The following is a 24800-nucleotide window of genomic DNA, read 5'->3' as shown; positions in this document are numbered from 1 at the left end:
TTCTCAAGAATCTTGATCAAGTTCTTTTAAATGTTTATAAACTTTGAGAGCTTTTTGTTTAATAAGATTTCCATCCAAAGGAATTTTCTTTTGAGCGCAAGCTTCTACCCAAATTAGAGATTTCTCCATTTTTTCCATTAGAATATCACGTACACGAGTAACAAGCTTTGCATTTACCGTTAACCCTGCAATAACACTGTCTCGGATTTTATGTTCATTTTGTTTGATTGTTCGAATTATTGATTTATTTTAAATTCAAAGTCCTTGCAACAACTCCTGGTTTTACTCAATTTTTCAACCAATCCAAGATTTTAATTTTTTCTTTGAGAGAAATGAATTTTCTTTTCATTGCAGTTTAGTGGCCATTACTAAAAATAATTTTTTTACATAAAAAATAAGCATTACATGTTAATTATGTATGTAACTCACCAGAAAATAAAGTGCTTAGCTTGAGATTAACACAATTATGATTTTTAATGCACTTTCCTGGCAGAAAACAAAGCCAATTTCCAAAAATAAACACTTTATATGGTAAACAATTCACATTACACAAAAAAATATGTACATGCACTACTTATAACTACACAGTGCGATACAGACACAAATTTCACGAAGATAAAATTTGATTTTTAAGTCAAGATGAAAAATATATCAAAAGATAAAGGGTTACTACAATTTGTAGACTGTGTTATATTGAAACCGCGTTGTATAAGTACCACTTTGAACAAGGGTTACTACAATTTGTAGACCATGTTATATGAAGGTTAGCTGTCCATATATATAAAAGGCTGATAAGTGTTATCCCAGTGGGACTAAGGTACACAATACCATGGAACTCAATGCAAGGGTGGAGCAAGCCCCAAGCAGTTGTCACTTTCCAATAATCAGTTTTATATGTTGGACCTGCATCAGACATTAAGCTGATAAAAACAAATCCCAAAAAAGTGTAGTAACTATAACAAGCCAAAAGGCTATTTTACCGGCAACATAAGTTAAGTTTAAGGGAGATGGTAAATCCCATATTATTCTACAGCCGGGTACGAAACTCGGATCAAAAACCATCGAAATCCTAGAATTTCATGCCAAATAAACTATCGGCGAGCCCAAGTGTAAGTAATCACTTGGGTAGTACAATCCGAGTTGCCCTGGTGTTGTACTACCCAAGTGATTACTTACATTTGGGCTCGCTGATAGTTTTTTCAGTATGAAACTCTAGGATTTCAATGGTTTTCGATCCGATTTTCATATCCGGCTGTAGAATAATACGGAATTTACCATCTCCCTTAAACTTAAAGTGTAGTAACTGTTCTCATCAGTTCAGTATTTGATATGGGCCACATCAGTCCCCAAGACATTAAACTGATTTTTAGAAGGCAGCAAAAAAGCATGTAGCTTACTCCACCTTTTCGACCAGTTGCCTGATATTGCACTATCTCTAAGGTCAGCCCTCTCCATCAAGGAGAAATGAAAAACATTATATATGAGAGATGATGCTGTGACATGTGGGTGTCTGTTGATTTAGCACTGTAAACTTGTTTTTAGTGAAATATTCTTGTTGTGGAGTATTTCTTTTGTGTAAAAGATGTCTTTTCTGCCTACAAAAATAAAAGCCTAAATGGAATGCTTATAAATGCATGCATTTATTAACAAAGCCTAATCCTAACTAATTTCAGTCGGAGTATATTACAGTATGGTAGGTGGTACGATGCTATAGGAATTCTGTTGATGATACTATGCTGCTCAATTGGCTTAAGGAATCCTAATATAAGTGTCATTTTAATGTTAGTTCAGTACAAAATATGATGACAAGCTCACAGAAAATTTGCTTGAAAGGACCCAGTCATAAATCAAATATAATAACTGCTCTTGATAATGTACTTGCAAGTGGAAGTCTGGTAGATGTAACATTATTGTGTGAGGGAACGATCCTTAAGGCTCATGCTAGTTCTATCTGAAAGCACCCCTCTTCTCTATCAGTTATTTTTAGTGACCTCAAGTAATCATCCTGTTGTGACATTTAGTGATATGAAGTTGAATGATTTAAAGTTAATGGATCAATATATGTACCATGGTGAAATTAATATTTTGAGGGATATGCTTCCATCATTGTTAAAGGGTACAGATTTGTTAAAAATTAAACATTTTTGGAAGTTGCCAGCAAGTACTATGATACTGTGGAAGGCATATAGCAGGGAGCGTCACGTAATGATCATCAGGAAGCAGGGAAACTGAATTTCTCTGGCCAAAGAAAGATGAAGTCAACTATGGAGACACATGATGATGATGTTAAGTAATCTGGACTGACATGTAACTACAGAACAAATGGTAGATTCTGATGACTTTTAAAAACTAGTAATCATCAAAATCAAAGGAAATGATCGAAAAGACCTGTGATGGATTTAGATCACATTACAAAAAGCCAAATGCCATCAGGAATTAAACCATCTAATTCATTGTCTGATACAGGTAATCTAAGGCAGATGTTGTCAGAGGTTAAGCATCCTGAAAAGCTGGTTTTCATCCCACTTAGTCGAATTCAACTTGGTGAATATTTGAAAACATCATTTGACAACTCAAGTGACAGTGTCATAGATGAACTGTAAATTAAAGTTGCAAGAAATTATATTCTTGGTTTCATCCATTATCCAAGTGTAAGCAAACAAAGTTTATACATGAAGTCACTTCATGACTGGGCTACTTGTATATACAAGCTAATGACTTCACATCAGTTGCCTTAGTATCCCAAAATGCAAAGCACACACCCTTTCAAATATGTATAATGCAGTGCATTATTGAAAGGGACACTATCCAGACCAGTACCAACCTTTATTGAGGTCTCATCAATGAGAGCCAAACCTGGAAGTGATACTAAGGTTGAAGTAATGCAGAAGTCATATTTTGATATGACATTTTCATAAGTATATATGCATTGCATTATGGGATACTAAAGCAATTGATGTGAAGTCATTAGCCTCTATATAGAGGCTAATGACTTCATTCATCAGTCATCAAGTAACCCAGTCACTTGATGACTGGGTTACTTGTATATACAAGTAACCCTGTCATCAAGTGACTTCATGCACAAACTTTGTTTGGTTACACTTCGATAATGGATGAAACCAAGAATATAATTTCTTGTATCTTTAATTTATAGTATAACCAAGTGAAAAAAAAACATAAATGAACTGATGTCATTAATGGATAAATAGACTTGCCTAGTGAGTATGGTCATCTACATCAACTTTCAAGTAGTCCTGACCTGGTTGCTGAAGACTAACTGTCAGGTGAATCCATATAGGAGATGAAATGGATGTGGAATGAAGTTAAGAGAATTCGGCATATGTATGGAAGAGTGAAAATGAAAACAAATAATGTTGGTATAAAAGAGGTAACGAAAGACTCATGAGTGGCATTGTATGGTGACTCAATTATTAAAGGTGTGCTGGATGAGAAGATGCATAAAGTATGTTTTACTGGAGATAGAATGATAGAGTGATTGAGGCATTAGATTTGCTCGCTCGCTTCTCATATCTAATGCCTCAATCACTCTATCATTCTATCTCCAGTACAAATGACTTGACTGCAAACAAAGAATACCTCAGATATCAGGATATCAGGAGGTTGTTGAGACGAATAAAAGAGAATAGTGTGATAGGAAAAGTAGTAAGCGTGCTGCCCAGTTATGACAGTGGTGAGATGAGGTGGTGAGCAAGGATTATAAATGATATGTCAGTGGAAATGTGTGGGGAGAAAGGAATGCAGTTTATTAATGTGTTGAATGAGTTTGAAGAATGAAGTGAACTGTAAAAGTGCGATGGACTGCATTTGAGTAGTTTTGGTGTGAGTTGCTTGGAGAGACTGCTACTGGAAGGTAGAGAAGTGAGTGCAGAGAATGAATCTGATGAGGTAGTAAGCAATGTGGAAGAACGGGAGAGGTCGAAGAGGTGGTTGTGAATGAAGAAGTGAGCGACATGAGTATAGAGAATGAGAGAACAGATGTGCAAGACAAACAGGGAAACGGGAGGCTCAGGGTGGACAGAGGTTCATAGCGTGAGAAATGTAAATGCTCCAAGAGGATGTGAATGCATGTGTAGACAAAAAGGGAAGGGGATGATCTGGGATCAAGGGAAAACAGTTGGATCTGAAGGAGGTTCAAAGATAATAAGGAGAAAAAGAAATGGCTCGAGTTAAGCATGGAGAAGTCACATCAAATAAGTGATGTCAGTGGAAGTAGCTATAGATCAAGGAATGAGTTCATCTCTGGAGTATCAAATATGAGGAAAGGTTGAGAAAATGCAATTTACAGAGTCTAGTGGATAGGAGGAAGAGGGTGACGTGATAGAGCCCTACAAGTTAGTAAGGGGTTGTCATAGGATCAATGTTGGAGAGGTTTTACAGCAAACAGTGGGAGATCAGGGATTATTCAGTTGAGATCATGAGTGTGCTACCAAGATTCGACAATGGCAAATTAAACAGAAGAGTGGTTATAGAAAATGGTGTAAAAATTTGATGTAGCTTAATAATTCCAGAAAGCCTTACATAAATTTTTACAGATGTCAAGCAAAGTAAGATGGTAACCTGTATGTCTATGTATAGGTAAAACAGTTTGTTAATGTAAATAATCCCTATGGGAATTGTCAATGCTCACTTCCCAAAGAGGGAAAATTCTAGAATGTATTGAACTAAGGCAATACCTTGCCACCGTATATGTTAGCTCCTTATAAGGACATAAAATTTGTTTGTGAAGTCCACCTTTAAATACCCAAGGTCAGTGCTAAATGGACCGACAAATTTCAGGCAAGTGTCCGCTGCCAGAACAAATAGGATTAAAGGAGTACACGAGAAGAACAAAGAAAGGATCAGCGTCAGTGGAAGAACAAGGGACCGCACCGAAATGTTCGGGGTCCCATATCTTCGTGCAGGGATAAGAAAGAAGGCGAATAAAAGGTGTTGGCCGGAAGATCAAGTATCGGTTCTAGGAATTCCTCATCGGTTGTCCGTCAGATGTAAGCCATCGAGGACGTGACTTCAACAGGAATCATGCCAGAGGCCTGAGAGAAAAGATGATAGGAGCCGATCTGCCAGGCAAAGCACAGACCTGATGACATCTCTTCGCCGGGAGCTATTGCCTGAGGAAAAGGAATTTTCGAGCTGGAAAGAATTGCAAATCGCCCATCTCTGTGCTTTATTGTTTTCTTACAGTTCATGCGGTACCCATACACTCTGTTTAAGAACCTTGCCACTCTTATGTAAGTGCTCTTGGACAGTTGACCATGATGAATTAAGTTTATCTGCTAATTCTTGTATGGTTTGTTTTGGATCTGATTCAACGAGAGTCTTAAGAGCATCGTCATCTAGAGTAAGAGGTCTTCCAGATCGAGGACGATCAGAGAGATCAAAATTTTTTTCTGCAAATCTCCTAAACCATCGCTGACATTTGTTAACTTCAATATGTCTCCATAAGTTGAGCAAATGATTTTGGTAGCCTCGGTAGCATTCTTTCCTTGGTGAAACAAAAACACCATAATAGTAAATAGTGCTCTTCAACTTTAAAGTCCGCCATATTAAAAAAAAATCCGAAATTAAAAAAAAAACAGATTTTTTAAATAAAAAAGTAATTATAATATTTAAGTTAAGGGATATTACATCCCATATTGCTTCTTAGCCAAATAAGAAACTCAAAGAGTTTCATGCCGAATATAGAAACTATATAAAGTTCAGCGATTCCAAGCGTCAGAAAATATCTGGATAGTTAATTGCAAAAAGGTCGAAACCAAAGTCTAAATTCACTGAAGGGGAATTTATTCATGAATGTATTATTAAAGCAGTTGAAGTGTTGTGTTCTGATCAATTAAAGAAATTTAAAAATATAAGCTTATCTTGAAATACCATTGATAGCAGAATTGATGATATAGCCAAGAGCTTAAGGAATCAACTAAAATCAATAATTCCAACATTTCAGACCTATTCCCTTGCAACTGATGAAATACAGATGTACGGGATATCGCTCAGCTGGCTGTTTTTATTCGTGGATGTGATATGAACTTATAGAAATTATTCCTATGCATGATACAACCACTAGAGTTGATATTTTGATGCCCTTATGGAAGTTTTAAATGAATACAATTAACCGTTAAAAAAGCTAGTTTGTCTTGCAACTAATGGTGCTCCTGTCATGACTGGTGTTGTTCAAGGAGTTGTTAGAAATTTAAAAGAAAAATGCAAAGAACAAGGTAATAATAATTTCAACATATCATTGCATTATTCATCAGCAAACACTATGCTCCAAAGATTTAAATATTGGACATGTCCTAAAACTGTCAGTAAAATTGTAAATTATATTCGTACAATGTGTGCTTAATCATTGCCAATTTAGTAATAACTTTCTAGAAGATATAGAAAGTGAATATAGCAATCTACCTTATTATACAGAAATTAGATGGCTTTCCAGTCAAAATTTTAAAGCGAATTGCTGGACGAAATTACCATTTTTTTAGAATCGAAAAATTATGAATGTGAAATATTAAAAAATGATCAATGGATAAAGGACCTGGCTTTTTCAGTTGACATTACAAGTCACCTTAGTCAATTTGATCTTAAGCTACAAGGCAAACATCAAGTAGTTACCATGTTATTTGACAATATTAACATTTCCAAAAAAAAATTATTACTTTGGCAAAAACAAACTCAAAAAGAAAATTTATCACATTTTGAATGTTGTCAGTCATTATTACAAAAATCACCGAAATTGAAATTTTCAGAATATACCAATCAAATTAAGTTATTAGAAAATGAATTTGAAAGAAGATATTTAGATTTTAGGAAATTTTCAGAGATTTTTTTAGCATTTTAAGAAATATGAAAATCAGTTTCATTCACCTATTTACTTCTCCTGTATCGATTGATGTTGAAACTGTTGATGACAATTTACAGTTGGAATTAATCGAAATTTAGTGCGATTCCGTATTGAAACAAAAATATATGGATGTTGGAATTCCAAAGTTCTATAATTATTTATCAGTCGATTGATACCAATGTGTTATGTGCAATTAGGCGTATTTTATCTATGTTCGGTAGCACATATTTATGCAAACAACTATTTTCAACTTTAAAGAATAATAAAACTGCGGAAAGATCAAGATTAACAGACCAGCATATCCAAGCAATATTGAAAATAACTACAGCTCAACAAATTCAACCAAATTTTGAAAATTTTGTTAATGAAAAATGTTGTCAAGTTTCTTCAAAAAAATTATATGTATAATTTTATTTTAAATATGTAAACTTTATATTTTATATCTATTTCTGTAACATGGTTGTATTTTGTACATATATACTCTAATGTTAATATTAAAAAATTCTGTTTCCTCTTTATTTCGAGATTTTTTTTTCTGTTGCAGCCCGTAGCTTGATGTATAATTCTTAATTTGGCCCTTGGAGGTAAACGAGTTTGACATGCCTGCTGCAAAGGTTGCCAAAACAGCACATCAAATTACATGGTTATTGACGAACACACTGACAAGCAGGGATAAGGATGTTATTGTTCCACTTTATAATGCATTAATAATAGCTGGTGAACAGACGTGCTATCGGAGAGCTCCTGAGAGATTTGTGATTTTTGTTGATTTATTGATGTTTTGGATTCAATGTAATGGACTTAAGTGTGTAATTTTGGTATATTATTGGAGCTTTATTAGCGTGGTTAGTGTACTAAAGTGTTTTATAACATAATCTATGTCGGGAAGTCGCCGCTAGATGAATTCGTAATGTGTAGTGTTCGTGCAAGCTCCAGATAAGATAAGTATCATTTTCAGTTATCGATACAAATTACTTAATATTGTGTAGTTTTGTTTTGTTTGCCTTGCGTATTTTAGTGCGTCTGTTTTTGGTGTGTTATAACGTATAATTTGACAAAACACGTTGCAAATAAGTATGGCACCTGTGCGAAGGAAAATGGCGGCCAGTAATGAAGGTTCGCCATCCTTATCAAAGAATGGTAGTATAAAAGAAATGAGTCAGTGTACTAGCTGTGAAATGTACGCTTTGCGGAGTGCGGTCGGAGTGTGGTTATGTGATAATAAAGGATTGAATGTGTGTAGAAAATGTAGGGAGAATGAGGAATTGAAGTGTATTTCGGATCGTGAGTGTGATATTTTTGTCAACCTTCAGAATGAAGGAAATAGGGATATGACAAGAAACGGCAAGGTTGTACATGAAAATTGTGAGAGTGTGAATGTAGAAAGTGTGAATGATAGTATAAATGGTTTCTCAGAGAATAAAAAAGATGAGATAGATGCATTGAGTGAGATCGCGTTATTGAATAGTGCGATAGAAAGAGCAAAACAGCAGCTAGAGTGCATGAACAAAAGTAGACTGAATGAACCATCCAATAATAAAAGGTATGACAGTAAAAATAGACGTAAGAATGTGAACATGAACAAAATGAAGGATAGAGTGCTGTATGGAGACTCGTTAGTACGAGGTGTGTTAGTAGAGGATTTGACAAAATCGTACCAACCTGGTGCGACCATAAAGGAAGTAACTGAGTCTATTAGAGAGCAAAAGGAAAGGGTGAAAGAAATTATTGTTGTGGCAGGTACGAATGATTTGAAAGGAGATAAAATGGAAATGATAGAAGACCTGAATGAATTGTTTGAGGTAGCAAAAGAAAAGAGTGAGAGAGTTAGAATGATTAGTCTTTTGCCACGGTATGACAGTGAAATGTTTAAAAGGAGGGCCATAATTGCGAATGACTTTATGCGTGGGTTATGTATGACGAGTGGTGTGGAATTTGTGGATGTGTGGAGTGAGTTTGATGGGCGAAAGGATCTATATAAGATGGATGGCTTACATTTGAATGGTTACGGTGTAAGAAGACTTGAGAAAGTGTTGCTGAATGTAGTGGATGTGCAAATTCAGGGAAACTAGATTTGTTAAGGGGGGGGGGAGTAGATATACAGTCCTTATGGAGGCAGTTGAATGTAAGAATGAATATAATATGCCAGAGCAAATAAGGACAACAAATCTGAGTGGGATAGTTAATATAAGGCATCAAGGTAGGGTTGGGGCTAATGGGGGTCTTAAATTCATGTACACTAATACTAGGAGTATTAGGAACAAGAAGGAAGAGTTTTTGGCCATGGTTGGCACTTCCAGACCACAGGTTATAGGTATTAGTGAAACATGGCTGACTGTAGATGATATAACTAGTGGGATTGAATGTGATGGGTATAGTGTGTTCAGGAATGACAGAGAGAATAAAATGGGGGGAGGAGTATTGTTGATGATAGCTGATGAGCTCCAGCCAAGGAGAATAGAAGTTGAATAGCAGGATAGAGAAAAGAGCACATTTGAGGCCATTTGGTGTGAGATTGTGGCTAGCAGAACTAAATATACAATTGGGTGCTGCTATAGACCAGGTGATGGAAAAGATGGTGGTGACAGTATGGCAAATAGAAGAAATGGGTGGAAGGAGGGTGATTATTATGGGAGATTTCAACTATGGTCGCATTGATTGGAGTGAGGAGAGGACACGTAAGGAAGGAACTGGATTTTATGCGGTTATTAAGGGATAACTATCTGCGACAGCATGTAATGGAAAATACTAGGGGTCAGAGAGTGCTTGACCTAGTAATTACATCTGAGGATTTGGCTGTAACAAATATGACCACATTGCCACCAATCGGTGAGAGTGATCATAGGGTCTTAACTTGGGAGGTGGCTAAAGGTGTAGAATTTTCAATTAAGACAGGGTACATGTGGAATTATCGGGCTGGAAAGTATGACAAGCTTAGGAGTTTGATTGGTTCAGTGCCATGGCATGTACAACTGCAAGGACTAGAAGTTGATAGTGCATGGGAGGTAGTTAAGAAGTGCTTGCATGAAGCAATGGCTGACTGTATACCTAGAGTCCGAATAATAAATAAAGTAGGGGTTAAATGGATGAATAACACCATTAAGCTTGAGCTGCAAAAAAAGAAACAACTATGGAGGGAATTTAAGGAGAACGGTGACTGGCAGGCACATGAATGGTATAAAGCGCAGGCCAGAAGGGTGACGAGTGTGGTAAGAAAAGCAAAAAAGGATTACGAAAGAACATTGGCCATGCAGGCTAAAGAGAATCCTAAACAGTTTTTTAGATATGTAGCAAGTAAAAGGAAAAATGTACATGGCAGATTGATTTTAAAGAATGCCGATGGTAGGGAGGTAACTGAATCAGTTGAGATAGTTGAGTTACTGAGTGAGCACTTTGCAAGAGTATATCATCCAGGTGGTGACATTGCAGAAACGAATAAACCAGTAGATTATACGGGAATTGTGGTTAATGAAGTGGAGGTGAGTAGTCTATTGCATAACCTCAATGTCAATACATCTGTGGGATTGGATGGTATACCAGCTCGTGTTGTACGAGAAGCAGCTAAAGAATTGTCAGTACCCTTGACCATTTTGTTTAATTTGAGTCTCGGGTCTGGGTTAGTCGTGAGCGGGTGGAAAGAGGGGAAAATAGTTCCACTGCATAAAGGTGGTTCCAAGACTGCTGTTGTAAATTACCGACCGATTAGCATATCAGGAATCATTATCAAGGTCTTAGAGAAATTAGTCAAGAAAAGAATACAGGATTGGATAGATGAAAATGGGATATTGCATGGGGGGACAACATGGTTTTGTGAAGGGTAGATCATGCCTCAGTAACTTGCTCACGTTTTATAACACAGTGACGGCTGAACTGGATAGGGATAATGGGTTTACAGTGATACTACTGGACCTCGCCAAGGCCTTTGATAGGATACCACATGGAACCCTAATCAGTAAACTGGAGCAGATGGGTATAGATATAGGGTTGGTGAGATGGATAGGAGGGTGGTTGAAGGAGAGATATCAAAGAGTGGTTTATTCAGGAGTGGAGTCTAAAAGACGTCTTGTGACTAGTGGGTGCCACAGGGCTCTGTTCTTGGACCACTGCTTTTCAATTTGTTCATCAATGATATTGGAAAGGATCTGAGAGGAAGTGCTCACTTGTTTGCTGATGATGCAAAGTTGGGTAGAGCAATTGTGAGTGCACAGGATGTTAAAATTTTACAGGATGATTTGGATAGTTTGGAGGACTGGGCTAGGAAAAATGGATGTCAATTTAATGTGGCAAAGTGTAAGGTTATGCACTTTGGGGTGAAAAGAATAGCAGCAGTATATCGTATTGGTGGAACCATACTCCAGGAGATTGATGAGGCCAGGGATTTGGGAGTGTTGGTGGATAGGGAGTTGAAGTTTAGGGGGCACTTTGCAAAAGTAACTAAAACAGCTCACCAAATCACTTGGCTTCTGAAAAATACTTTAACATGCAGAGACGAACAAGTTGTTGTTCCTCTGTATCGAGCCTTGATAAGACCCCATCTGGACTTCTGTGCACAGTTATGGGCACCAGGGTTTCTTCGTGATGGCGAGGAAGTGGAGAGGGTCCAGAGACGAGTGACCAAGATGATAGCAGGTCTGTGGAATGAACCTTATGAGAATAGGTTGAAGATTTGTGGTTTGCAGAAATTGGACGATAGGCGAAAGAGGGGTGATATGATTGAGACATTCAAATTACTGAAGGGTTTTTATAAGATTGATCCAGAAGATATTTTTGAAAATATGACTGGTGGTGGGAGGACTAGGGGCCATGCATGGAAGCTGGGCAAGAGCGTGGTTGACAAGGGTGTTAGAGCTAGGTTCTTTACTTGGAGAGTGGTAAATGAGTGGAATAAGCTTCCAGAGTCTGTTGTGGGTGCTACAACCGTGAATGAGTTCAAGGCAAGGTATGATAGATACTGTGTGAATGTTGAATAGTTGTTCTTGACATGATGTTAGGGCCTCCCTCGATGAGTCTGTCGACTCCTTGGAGTTTCCCGGAACAATAATAATAATAATAATAATAATAATAAGGCTACATCTGGACTATTGCACACAGATTTTGTCTTATGGCTTCTTGGTGATGAAAGAGTGGTGAATAGGATCAAAAAACATCCAAAGAGATTGAAGGTCTGCAGGCTCCAGAAAATAGCTGATAGGCGTAAATAACTTATAAAAGCATATAAGTTATTAATTCCCCAACTGGCCATGACATCTATAGACGTCCAGCTAAATCTGGATACGATTCTGTAACACCTATTGAATAACATGGATAAGCAGCGCAATATGGTCTCACTATTTCATCCACCTCAGCCAGTAGGGAGATTAAAGGACTTTTATGGGACTGATGGCTTTTTTCTGTACAGTGCAGGAAGGGAGAGAACGAGGGATCATCCCCAGAAAATGAGTAAGAGTGAGTGTTAGGACTAGATTTTTTGCTTGGAGGGTGTTCAATATGTGAAATGCATTGCTAGACATAGTTGTGAGTGCTTTGTCTGTGAATGAGTTTAAGGTGAAGTATGGTACGTATTGTGTGAATAATGGTCAGTGTGCCAATGTAGGATCACCCTGCAATGAGTCCTTACTTCATGGAGACACTGTTATAATAATAATAATAATTATATATACACTGTGTGTGTGTTAATTAATTAAAAAAATTTAATGACTAGAAGAACCAAAATAGAAAAAAAGCATTTATTTGAATGCACAACTAGTTTTGTCTTCTAGAAGACTTCATTGGGTGCATAACATGAAAAACGAAATGCAAAAGTATACATTAAAGAGAACAACAGCTATAATTTAACATGAGGGTGTTCTGGATGCCACAGTATTTCTGGACACGTTCACACGGGCCATATACACATGCATACTAAATTGAAACAAGTTCCACAAAGCAATATATGTTCTTATTGCATATAAAGTAAAAAAAAACAAAAATGTTTATTAACATTTAAATACAAAAAAGGAAATTAATGCCACAGGTATGTTTGCTATTAAACACAGGATTAATTTTTATTTATAGTTTTATTCAGAAACAGCTTTGCTCATTATGCCTATTCTTTTGAAAGACAAATGAAAATGTCCCTGTATAGTGATAAATATTCCCTTCCCAACAGACATACTGCAAATCCAGGAAAAATAAATAGCTTTATTTCCACTAAATACAGTATAGACACAACGTGAGAAATTTATGCAAACATAAATCCTTCCTGCAAAATTTGGTAAGGAAATTCATCTGTAATTCACACATTCAATTTGTTTATAGATAGAATAAATATGAAATCTTTGATATAACAATACTAATCCAGTCATCAAGAATTCAATCTTTTGACCAGAATTTCAAATTTATAATTTCTACATCTGAGGATAATGTTTTATATAACATTGCTCACAAAAGGTACTTATGAGTGCAGTGCATTCCTGAAAATGCCAATTTTAGTATTGGTAATCAGAAGTTTTAAAGGAAATGTGCACTAGACATACTGTTAAACTTACATGGCTAACAGGTGTAGAACAAAACAGAATTTATAAAATCTCCAATATATTTCATCCAATGTAGTATGACATCATAAGGGAGAGAAGAGAAGATTGTTTTATATTCTAAACAAGAATCAAAATATGAGTCATGCAAAATGTGCTTACTAGCTCAAGTCTCAGTCATACCTCGTATCAGCAGCACTGATACGAGAATGAACTATGAGAGTTCAAAGGAACAAGTTGGGTAGTTTCTATTACACTAAAACTTAAATAACCTAATCAGTGTTTAAAAAAGAAAATTTACAAACAGAAAATGCTCCCCAGAACTTTAAAATTGGTATACAATCACAGAGTGGTTAAATTTCAGATATTTTAGTAAGGGTTCACATTTCAAGAAACAGATAAAATTTCAAGAATCTTGGTCTATTCCAAAGAACTCTGTGGCCTAGTGTCAATGGCATAGGAAGCCAAGCCAGACTTCTTACATTCTAGAAATATTGATTCCAGCTCAGAAACTGTCTTCTTTTCTACCATATCATCATCATTGCCCACAGGTCCTATGCACGTTAGTGTTTGATGCTTGGTTCACCATTCTTTGCAATTTCTCCTCTCTGTCTATTGCCAGATGAACTCAAATCCTGCAAATTCTTTCCGCATCACTCTTTCACATCATCTACCTACTCTTGCCTTTACCATCCTTTTCTATTTTTATTTTATTTTATTTTTTATACTGATCCTATACATGAGATGAAAAGACCTAAGCACATTAATGCTATATCTGGGAATGCAGGTGAGGAGTCAGATAAAAGTTTACTTTTTTTTTTTTTTGAATTACTGCATGTTGTAGCTGTTTGGAAATATTTCTTATGGTAGACTTTATCAAAGAACAGAGGCAGATGAAATAAAAGAGGAAGAAGTAGATTTTGTTTATTTGCAGTTGCACAGTAAAGTGATGCTGGGCAGCCCTCTTGTATTAACAGGTGCAACAGAAAGTGGAGAAATGATGGATGCCAGTTCAGTGAAAAAATTACCATTGAAGTAACTATATAGAATAGACACAGAGCTGAATCACTGCATCTGTGAGATAGAGATTGAAGGGAATCTGTAAGAGAGGGCTCATCTATGAGCTAAACTGTTCTCCTCATGACAGTGTCAAGACTTTTTAGAGAAGTTCTAGGTGCACCTCACCAAACATGTAAGCAGTATTCTAAGCATGGGCAAATTTGGGATTTGTATATTGTTAAGAGTTGGTTGGGTGTAAAATAACTTCTTGAGTGAAAGAGAATGCATAGTTTTTGGATGCTGAGGAGGATATTGTTGAGATGTGTTTGTGTCAAGAGAAGCTGTAGGTACATGTTAGTCAAGCAGAGAGAGATATGATCTTGTTGGTAATTTTTGTATTACCAAGCGTAAGGGAATGTGAGCTGACATTCGTGAGAAAAGAGGCAAGACTTTTGGCAGCATTCAATATGATCGCCCTTGTCCCATTGAAGAACAGTACGTAGATCAGTGTTTAAGGCCCTAGCTGTAGATGATCTTGATGCTTAGGATATCTCTGCACTGCATAATTTGTCAAATGAGTAGGATGCATGGAGATAATAATCATCTGCAAAGTTGTGGATAAGTGGTGATTAAGAATGGGTCGTTTATGTACATGAGAAAGAGAATAGATGATAGTACAGAGCCTGAGGTACTCTTGTACTGGTGAAGCTCAAAGAGAGGAAGCCATGAACTATGACATGCAATGAATGACCAGAGAGGAAGCAAGCAATCCAATTTCAGAGGGTCAGTGGTAGACTAAAGAATGGCAGTTTGTTTAGCAGGTCTCGATGTCAGACACAATCAAACCTATGAAAATGTCAAGAGCACAGCACAAGTTTCATCAAACCTTTTCATTACATGTCCAGTGGTGGGTGATGTAAGCTAAGAGGTCAGCGGTGGATCTTGAATGGCAGCATCCAAACTAGTGGTCGCTGATTAATTGATTGGCTTTAAGTAGTAGAGAAGTTGGTTATTGATGACTTTTTTAATTATTTTGGAGAGGAGTGAGATGATGGCAATCGGTTAGTAGTTAGACTTCTATCTCCCTTTTTGAAATAAGCTGGATATGAGATTGCTTCCACATGTTGGAATAAATACCTGCTATGCACAATAGATTGTATAGATGATACAGGATGGGTGTTAGCTCTGGAGCACAATGTTTGAGAACAAATGAAGAGAAGCTCTTTGCTTTATGCAGATGATGTTGTACTTCTAAGTACATCCAATGCAAGTCTCCAGGAATCTCTAACTAAATTGCATATCACTTGTAACAAATTTGGCATTAAAATCAGCAATAATAAAAACAAAACTATGAAAATAGGCAGGAATATAGAAAACTTCAGCTACATTCTCAATGTAGAACCTACAAAACAAATAAAATATTTTGGGGTTTAGGAACAGTTTTTAGTCAAGATGGCAAAGCTTGTATGGTGTGGAGCCAGTGAATAAATTTATATGGAATAAGAGAGAAATTAGCCAAAACATGACACTAGCAGTGTCATGTTCACGATCGTGTTCAAACCAGTTTTAAGTTATCAATCTGAGGGTTTTGTTAGCAATAAAGCACTTGATCAAAGACTGGAGATTACAGAAATGAGTTTTTTCTTTCCACACACACAAAGTTGTCAACCTTTGGTGGAACAGTGGTACTAAATGTATTCATAGTATACTACATATACTAATGTAATTATGAATAGGTTAATGGTTAAATAATCTGGAAATCCTGTTTTAGAGAACAAACATGAAACTTTTCAAACTGCTTAAAGCTTCCAGTAAGAGTGGTTGTTTCATACTGGATGATAAAATTCCTCTACTATCTATTAAGAAACATCCATCCCCCATAGTGTGATTTGAAGCCAAAGCCTAGGTTGGAAAGCAAAGATGCTATCTGTTAAGCCATCCAGATAATTAGCAAGGAGTAGTTAAAAAAAAAGAAAAAGGTTGATGACTTAACAACAAATCAGCTAAAGAATGAAATATATCAATCATTTTATACCATATCTATGTTATTTCAGTGATATTCAATGGTACATTTTGCACTCATGTTTTGGTCCACAGATACATCATGACTAGGAAGTTAAACCCAAACTCAACAAAAGATATAATCAAGAAATGAAAGTCGTAAAGTGAAATCAATTAAACAAAATCACCTAATTAAAAGTACAATATGCATTACATAGGAATGCCGACACTTACCTCAGAACATCCAAATGGAATGTTTCCAACATACAGTCTCCTAGCCTGTCTTGTAATAGTACTACCTACTATAGGAACAGGTGCTACACCAGGAGCAGCCAGAAGTGTAGCTGGAATCTGGCCAGCAGCTATAAAGACAGGTAAAAAAATGATATAAAAATGCAATATTTATTTCTGTATAAATGTAATATTTAATTATGAAATTTCTGTTATAAGTTGAAGAGTAAGAATGTAATATTTTATTTGTGACAAGTCATTTATGTTGTGTAGAATGTTAAAAGAATTCACCTGATACAAAAGGCTATTTTATTATTCGGATCATGTAAGTAACATGTAAACTTTAAAAAATCACTTCTAAGAATATTAAATTTCCTAATACTAATTTTTTACTATGTTCATTACTAGAAAATTATTTCTGAAAAGTGCTGTTCTGAGTGACATAAGTAAATAACATTCACATAAGACCATAAAGAAAATTCCAAAAGGAAGTGCAATATTCAAACTTAAGTCTCTTAACTTAATATACTAATTACAACTAGAGTCAAAAACAGATGTCACTATGAAGTTAGCATTTAAATACTTAAAACATAATTTATAAAAGACATATTTGTGTCTTTACAATTCACTAATGAAATCAAGAATGTTTTCTGTTTATATAATTCATACAATTAATTTTAAAAAAACAAATTTAGAAGCTGCACATATTTCTAATGATCCTAGAAATACTTGATCAATAAATTCCAATAGAAGTCATTTCCATATGTATAACACCCAGGGCTGGTTTTATCATTAGGCGAGCCTAGGCAATCGCCTAGGGGGTGATAAGTTTTGGGATACCAGATTTTGCTACATAGTTCAGGGGAAAAATATATAAAGACAATGTATAGGGGAGCCTAAATTTCTTTGCCTAGGGGCATCAGATACTCTCGGACCGGCCCTGATAACACTGTACACCTGATTTCATTAAAATACTGATCATATGTGCTACTTTAAACAGAAAATCTTACCGTTATCATTCAAGCATTCAACTGCACTGCTAACTCCACTTACTTCCATAGCTACATTCACATTCTTCTGCTCACTACTGCTCACATTCAACGATACAGTAGAATCCGCTTATTGTGATCACAGATATTATCAATCAGATATTGTTATCAAAATGAGTTGGTCCCAAAACATACAATTTAAAATGAATTAAAAATAATCTGTCTATTATCATCAAAGTTCTGGTTTATTGTTATCAAAATCCTTGAATGTTTAGTCTTTTGCATCTCAGAATTAAGAACTTTAAAGGTTAATCAGGAGAAAATTTGACAAAGAGCATTTGCTGAAATCTGACTTTTGTGTTGATCTTCTTTTAATCTTATTCTTCCAGGCAAATGCGGGGGGGGGGAGGCTATTTACAATGCAGATGAAACAGGACTTTATTTTAGTCAAATGTCTGAGCATACTTTTTTTATTTAAAAATGAAAGTACTAAAGGATTTAAATCTTCAAAAGAGCAAGTGACTGTTCTTTGTTGTGCTAATATGAAAGGTGAGAAACAAGAGCCCCTAGTGATTGAAAAAAGTAAAAATCCTTGGTGTTTGAAAGGTGTCAAAAGTTTGCCTGTTGACTACTGTTCTAGGGCAAATGCTTGATGACTAATGCCATTTTCAATAATTGGTTAGTTAATTGGGATCTTAAATTAAAGCAAAAAAACTGTCTTGTTAGTAATGCATACACATGTAACCAAGACATCGAATGAGCTTTTAAAGCTTATTATTGCAGGGAAGTTTGTGCAAGAATAGAATTATAACTGAACTTGATTAAATAAAAGACCAATCTGATGCAAGTGCAATTGCAAAAAAAAAAAAAAAAAAAATTTCCCTTCTTGAAGCATCGCATTTGGTAGCAATGTCATGGAAGCAAGACTCGGAGAAGACTATTGAAAACTGCTTCCGAACAGGTGGATTTGTTAAAACAAACTCTAAAACTCCTTCTTCCGAAGAACTTGAATATCTTACAAATGAAATTTTTGATAAAACCCCAGATGGTATGTCAAAAGAAGATTATGAAAATTGGTTGGATATTGATAAGAACGTTGAAGTGGTGGCTACAATAACAGTGTCAGAAATATGTCAAGCTGCTTCCAATGAGAAATTTAAACTAGTAAAGAAAGTGAACCTAATATAAGTATAGAAGAACAAATTTTAGAAGCTCCTCCAACCAATGCCCAGAAGCAAGAAGCTCTACAAATACTTCGTTGCAGCATGCAACATAGAGCATCAAACTTCGAAAGGCATTATGAGTATGAGAATTTATTCATGAACTACTATATTCAAACATATGACAGAACACTAGATAAGTTTTTAAAATAAATTTTATGTTGTTGCTTATTAAAAAGTTGTTTATAACAAGAAAATAAATTGAATAATGTTCATAACAATAAACTGAAATAAATGATGCATTTTTTATATCTTTTGCTTAATGTTATCGAAAAGCAACTGCCCCAAAGTGATCACAATAAGCGGTATCTACTGTATCTCATAATCCATAATCATGATACACTTATTGCACACTCAAACTCTCTCATCTTTCCTATCTTCAATCTCTTCCCAAGAATACATGTTGCATTCATTGCACCTCACCATTTTCGAAAAATCTATACCACTTGCATTCATCTTTCATGCCGATCTACATCTCACCGGCATTTTAGTCATGCTCAAAATGGCTTAATGTATCATGCTCTATTCAAGCCCTAGTTCAAATGTATGAAAGTAGCTGAAGAAAAAAAAACTTATCTCACTGCAAGTGGCTTGCAAGAAGAATCCCCGTTTCATACTCAGCCTATGCTGAAGTATACAATAAATGCAAAACAACCATCAGCAAATCCAAATCTAACTTCCTAAAGGATAATAACTTAAACTTGCCTCCTGTCTAAATGGATGCCATGACTTCTGGCATCCATCTCCCTGTATAGGCCACTGAACCCAACATCTGCTCATCTGTGTTCCGACCTCTCTCTCTCTCTATTATCCAGATAGCACAATTACTACAGCATCTAATGGCAAAGCTGATCTTCTAGCATCCAGCATCACATGCTTCTTCTTCTTCTTTTTTTTTTTTTTAATTTTATTTTTTGACAAAAAGCCATCAGAAGGATACTTAACACTAGGACAATAAAGTTTCCTGGTCCCAATAACATCTCTCCAACTACACTAGAACACTGTGCTGCAGAGCTAACACATGTCCTTTAAGGTCTCTACAATCTTCTTGATTCAGTTGGTACTTATTCCAACACACGGAAGCAAGCATATATCCAATCTATATCAACAAGAGAGACAAAATTCCACACTCCAACTACTGACCAATTGCCCTCACCCCAATCTTTTTCAAAATGATGGAGAAAGTTGTTGAGTCAATTTTTTCAGTACTTAGGAGTCCATCAGTTAATCAGCAAACAACAGTATGGGTTCAGTCATTCTAGATGCAAAGATGACAAATGGCAATTGCAGATCTAGATTGGTGGCACCTACATCGCCCACCACTGGGCACGTACTATGGACCTGGAAGGCTTGCTAAACAAATTGCCTTCATTCAGTCTACCTAACACTCTCTGTAATTGGATAGCCAGGTTTCTCTTGGATCATTTACTGCATGTCATATACAAGGGTGGTCTGAAAAGTTCTCAGCCTTGACCATAGATGGCAACACTATCGCCAGGATTTTTTTTTTTTTCTGAGTTGGAACATCTGTCATAAGCATCCAAGTGAAATTACAAGTCATTCTATCAAGTAGTTTGTTTTATACAGCTGTCTGAAGCAAAAGTGTTGTCTGTATCCATTGAAATGGATAAAATTAAGTATCATATGGTTATAAAATTCTTTGTAAGAAAAGGTTTAACACCAAAAGAAATTCATTCAAAGTTCATAAAAGTTTATGGGCACTCTTCTCCTTCATTTTCGAAAATTAAGAAATGGGCTGCCAAGTTTAAACATGGCTGTACCAGCCTTGAAGATGATCCACGTGAAGGATTGCCAAAAAGTGTAACAACACCAGAAATCATTGATCAAGTGCACGATATGGTATTGAATGACTGGCGAGCCGAAGTGCATGAAATTGCTGAGACTATAGGCATTTCAGAAAAATATGTAGGATATATTTTGCATGAAGTATTGCAAATGAAAAAGCTTTGCGCAAGATGGGTGCCACGCTTGCTCACAGCAGATCAAAAACACACTCGCAAGAAAATCTCTGAACAGTGTTTGGAGCGTTTTAACAAGAATAAAACTGATTTTGTGCATCAATTTATTACTATTGATGAGACTTGGATTCACCATTACACACCAGAATCCAAGCAGCAGTCAAAACAGTGGACAGAAGCCAGTTGTTCAGTGCCAAAGAACACAAAGTCAGTTCCATCAGCAGGAAAGGTCATGACATCAGTGTCTTGGGATGCTAAAGGTATTTTGTTTATTAATTATCTTGAAAAGGGTAAAACAATAACTGGGGAATATTATTCCGATCTTTTAACCAGACTAGACGAAAAAATTCGTGAGAAAAGACCCGGTTTGCAGAAGAAAAAAACATCTTTCAACAGGACAATGCACCAGCCCACAAAGGTGTTTTGACAATGGGAAAATTAAGTGATCTGCACTATGAATTGTTGGAACATCCACCCTACTCCCCCAGATATGGCTCCCTCTGACTTCTATCTCTTCCCAAAACTAAAACTCTTCTTCACTGGTCAGCATTTTTCTTCAAATCAAGAGGTGATTGCAACTGTAGAGGAGCATTTTGCATATTTTACTGGGAACCACTACAGGGACGGGATTATGGCGCTGGAATACATGTATTAGTTTTAAGGGAGATTATGTTGAAAAATAAAAATAATTTTGATATTATAAATTCATTTTTTCATTGTTAGGAGGAGAACTTCTCAGACCACCCTCATACAAGCTTTCAAAACATTTGGTGAAGGTTTTAAAAAGTTGAACAGGATCAACCATCTCCTTTCTCAAGAATTCAGAACACTTTGTTTCGATTGTTAAAGAAGTGCATCTTCAAAAAGATAAAATTATGTAAAGTTTCGATGTTAGTTCCCTCTTTATTGATGTGCTTACAGAAGAGGTTTTAATTATTTTAAAAAATAATTTATCAAAAAAAGTTATGTCACTCTTGACCCATTGCAAAAATTCTGGTTACTTTCTTTTTAAAAACACCATTTACAAAGAGAAGTTTACTTATAGAAAACCCACAAATACCAACAGACATCTTCATGTGCAATCACATCATCATTCACCCCGAAATCTTGCCATCATCACCCCAAGACCAAATGGAGTCAAAGACTCATCTAGAAGGTCCCTTTGTCATACATCAAACTCATTATACTGTGCCTTAAACACATTCAAATTCTCTGCAGACATCAAACAAAGTATTCCAATCATTCACAACTCAACATGCTTCTCACTCCCTTGTTCACATCCTCCTTATACAGATTCTAGGGATGATGACTTCTTCTCCCCTGATCTCCAACCATTTTATGAAAAACTACTTAAGTTTTTCATAAAATAATAACTCCTTACCAACTCGTACATCTCTATCATATCATCCCTCTTCCTCCTATCTACTAGACTCTGTGAGTTGCATCTTCTCAACCATTCCCCATATTCAACATTCCAGAGATCAGAAACTACCTTAAGTCAACTACCTCTGGACCCTTTCCAACATCTCTTTATTCTTTTGTAAACCAGGTGACCAAATCTGTGCATAGTGGTCCATATGTGGCCTAATCAAGGCCTTATACAATGGAACAAGAATCTTCTTACTTCTACAAGTCAGTGTCCTATGCATCATTCCTGAAATTGTTGTGTTGTCCTCACAATTTTGGCAACATGACCTCTAAATTGTATATCCTTATCCACCATTACTCCAAGATCTCTTATTTTTTCCACTTCCAACAATATATCTCCACCAAGAATAAATTCTACATCTCATCTTTGTTTTCCAAATTTTAAAACCTTACATTTTGCAAAAGTGAACTCGCATCCCTATTTCCATGCCCATTCACCCAATTTATTCAAGTCTTTGTAAAGCTACAACAGCTGCTCTATTCCTCTAATTCATCCCAACTTTGCACCATCTGCAAAACAATTGAATATTCCCATCCATATCTTCCCCAATATCATTAACATATAGGTTAAACAGCAATGACCCTAAAACAGACCCCTGATGCACACCACTAGTCACTTTCCTCCTCCATACACAACTTGCTGATACCTATCAGATAGCCAATCTCCAATCCAATATATTGGTCTAATATCCAAACCCATCCGCTCTAGTTTTTCCAACTTATTATCATGCAGCAATCCATCAAAAGCCTTTGCAAAATCTAAGTATACTACTGTATATCCATCTCTTTTGTCAAATGAAGTCATCTTATTGTAACAGGTAAGTAGATTACTAAAACATGACCTCCCTTTAGCAAATCCATATTGTCCATCATAAATAATACTAATGTTGTCAACCCAATTTTGGATTCTAGATAGGCCCATAATTTGATGCTTGAGTTCTGTCACCTATCTTATGAAGTGGCACAATCTTGTCTTCCTTCCGCTCCTTGGGAACTTGGCCAATGCAAGACCCATATTAAACAAAAGTCAAGGCAGATGATGCCAACTACCTGGCACATTCCTTCAAAATATGTGGTGATATATTATCAAGTCCCACAGCCTTATTAACATCACGTTTGCTCAATTCTTCACATAACTCTTGCTCACTTACAGTCAGTCTCTCCTCATCATCAACTGCTCTGAAACTCTCCATGATTCACATTCACATTCTTGTGAATGTCATATTCACAAGAATGAAAGACATTTATGAATTGCTCATTAAATATCTCAACTATATCCTCTGCAACAGTTGTTATTATACTATTTTCTCCAATCAATTTTATCCTTTCATAATCATTTTTTTTTTTTTTTTTTTGTTGGCTACATATTGAAAGAACTCCCTAGGATTTTTTTGGGCTTCATTAGCTAACAGACGTTTATACTTCACTTTTGCTACCCTTACCAAGTTACCCTACTTGCCTGTTCTTTGTAATTCCTAAGGAATTGATTATTACAACTCCTCTTATGTTGCCTCTATAATGCCTTTTTCTACTGTATCACACCTTTAATCTCTTCATTCACCTATTTTACATCTACCTTATTTAACCTTCTGACCCTTGGAATACATTCAGCCATTGCTTCCATTAGATAGTTCTTGAATATTACCCAAGCAGCATTGATCTCCTTTCCAGTCAACTCCTCATTCCCTGCAACACCTGCAAGCTGTCTCCTGGGCTTCTCATAATCACCAGCCTTGTAGTTCAACATACACTAATAACTCTGCCAAAACCCAAGATCAAACCAGGGACTTCAGATTTTGGGTAAATGTGCTTGCTCTATCCCCAATGAAGAAGAAGAGAGATCACCAATGAACTACTTTCTTCTTACAACATTTCAGAAAATCAGCTATCCTAAACAGACTGTTCATAGGCTAATTTTTAATTCATCTGTTCGCAGTACCGAAGATAATACTAATATAAAAGGCTTTATATCTCTACCATATATATATTAGCTTTGTTTCACCAGTGAGCTAAAATTTACATAAAATTTAAAATCCACTCTTCTTTTTCTACTCTTTCCCAACTCCGTTCCTCACTTGCTACACCTAAATGAAACCTTAAGTATCCAGTAGTTTATCATCTTTGGCATGACTGCAATGTGCCCAATTTTGGTCAGATGGAGAAATCCAGTGAGTTGCATATAGAAGAACATGTAAGAGACATAACATATGGCAGAACTAGAACCAGCACACTATTTAATCACAATCTTAATTCTGCTTGCCAAACAAGGAAGCTTCTATTCTTCCATTCATCTGGAATCAATCAGAAAACATTTTTAGATGCTATGATGAATTGGAGAGAAGAATTGTGGAATCAACAGAAATTGTCCCCAATCTGGTCCATCATAATACTAACCTCAGCAGTAACTATCTGACTGTCAACTCTTCAGATATCCAACTTTGGCATACACAAGATGCCTGCACGAACATTTTCAACAATACATTTGCAAGTTAATTTATAGCTGTGTATTTTTGTATTTCTCTTTTCATTTTATGCACCCAATGAAGTTTTCTAAGAAAATAAAGCTAGCTGTACGATCAAATAAT

General features: G+C 36.0%; 1 protein-coding gene and 1 pseudogene across 1 annotated transcript in view; one reads left to right on the top strand and one right to left on the bottom strand.

The window, feature by feature from the left end:
• Positions 1-24800, bottom strand: part of LOC150105213 (splicing factor U2AF 50 kDa subunit-like) — a 432010-nt gene that overhangs the window by 250772 nt on the left and 156438 nt on the right. Inside the window, exon 5 of the mRNA XM_090395532.1 lies at positions 16603-16730. Within this exon, the coding sequence (XP_090251658.1) occupies positions 16603-16730 (128 nt within the window). The remainder of the gene's footprint in view (positions 1-16602; positions 16731-24800) is intronic.
• On the top strand, positions 1279-1455 carry LOC150105214 (U2 spliceosomal RNA; annotated as a pseudogene).

The sequence above is a fragment of the Typopeltis vanoorti genome, chromosome 7 (assembly GCF_054136105.1).
Source record: "Typopeltis vanoorti isolate ZY-2024b chromosome 7, IOZ_Tvanoo_1.0, whole genome shotgun sequence".
Taxonomy (NCBI): domain Eukaryota; kingdom Metazoa; phylum Arthropoda; class Arachnida; order Uropygi; family Thelyphonidae; genus Typopeltis; species Typopeltis vanoorti.
Note: the sequence above shows the minus strand (reverse complement) of the source record. Positions and strands in the feature narration are given on the sequence as shown.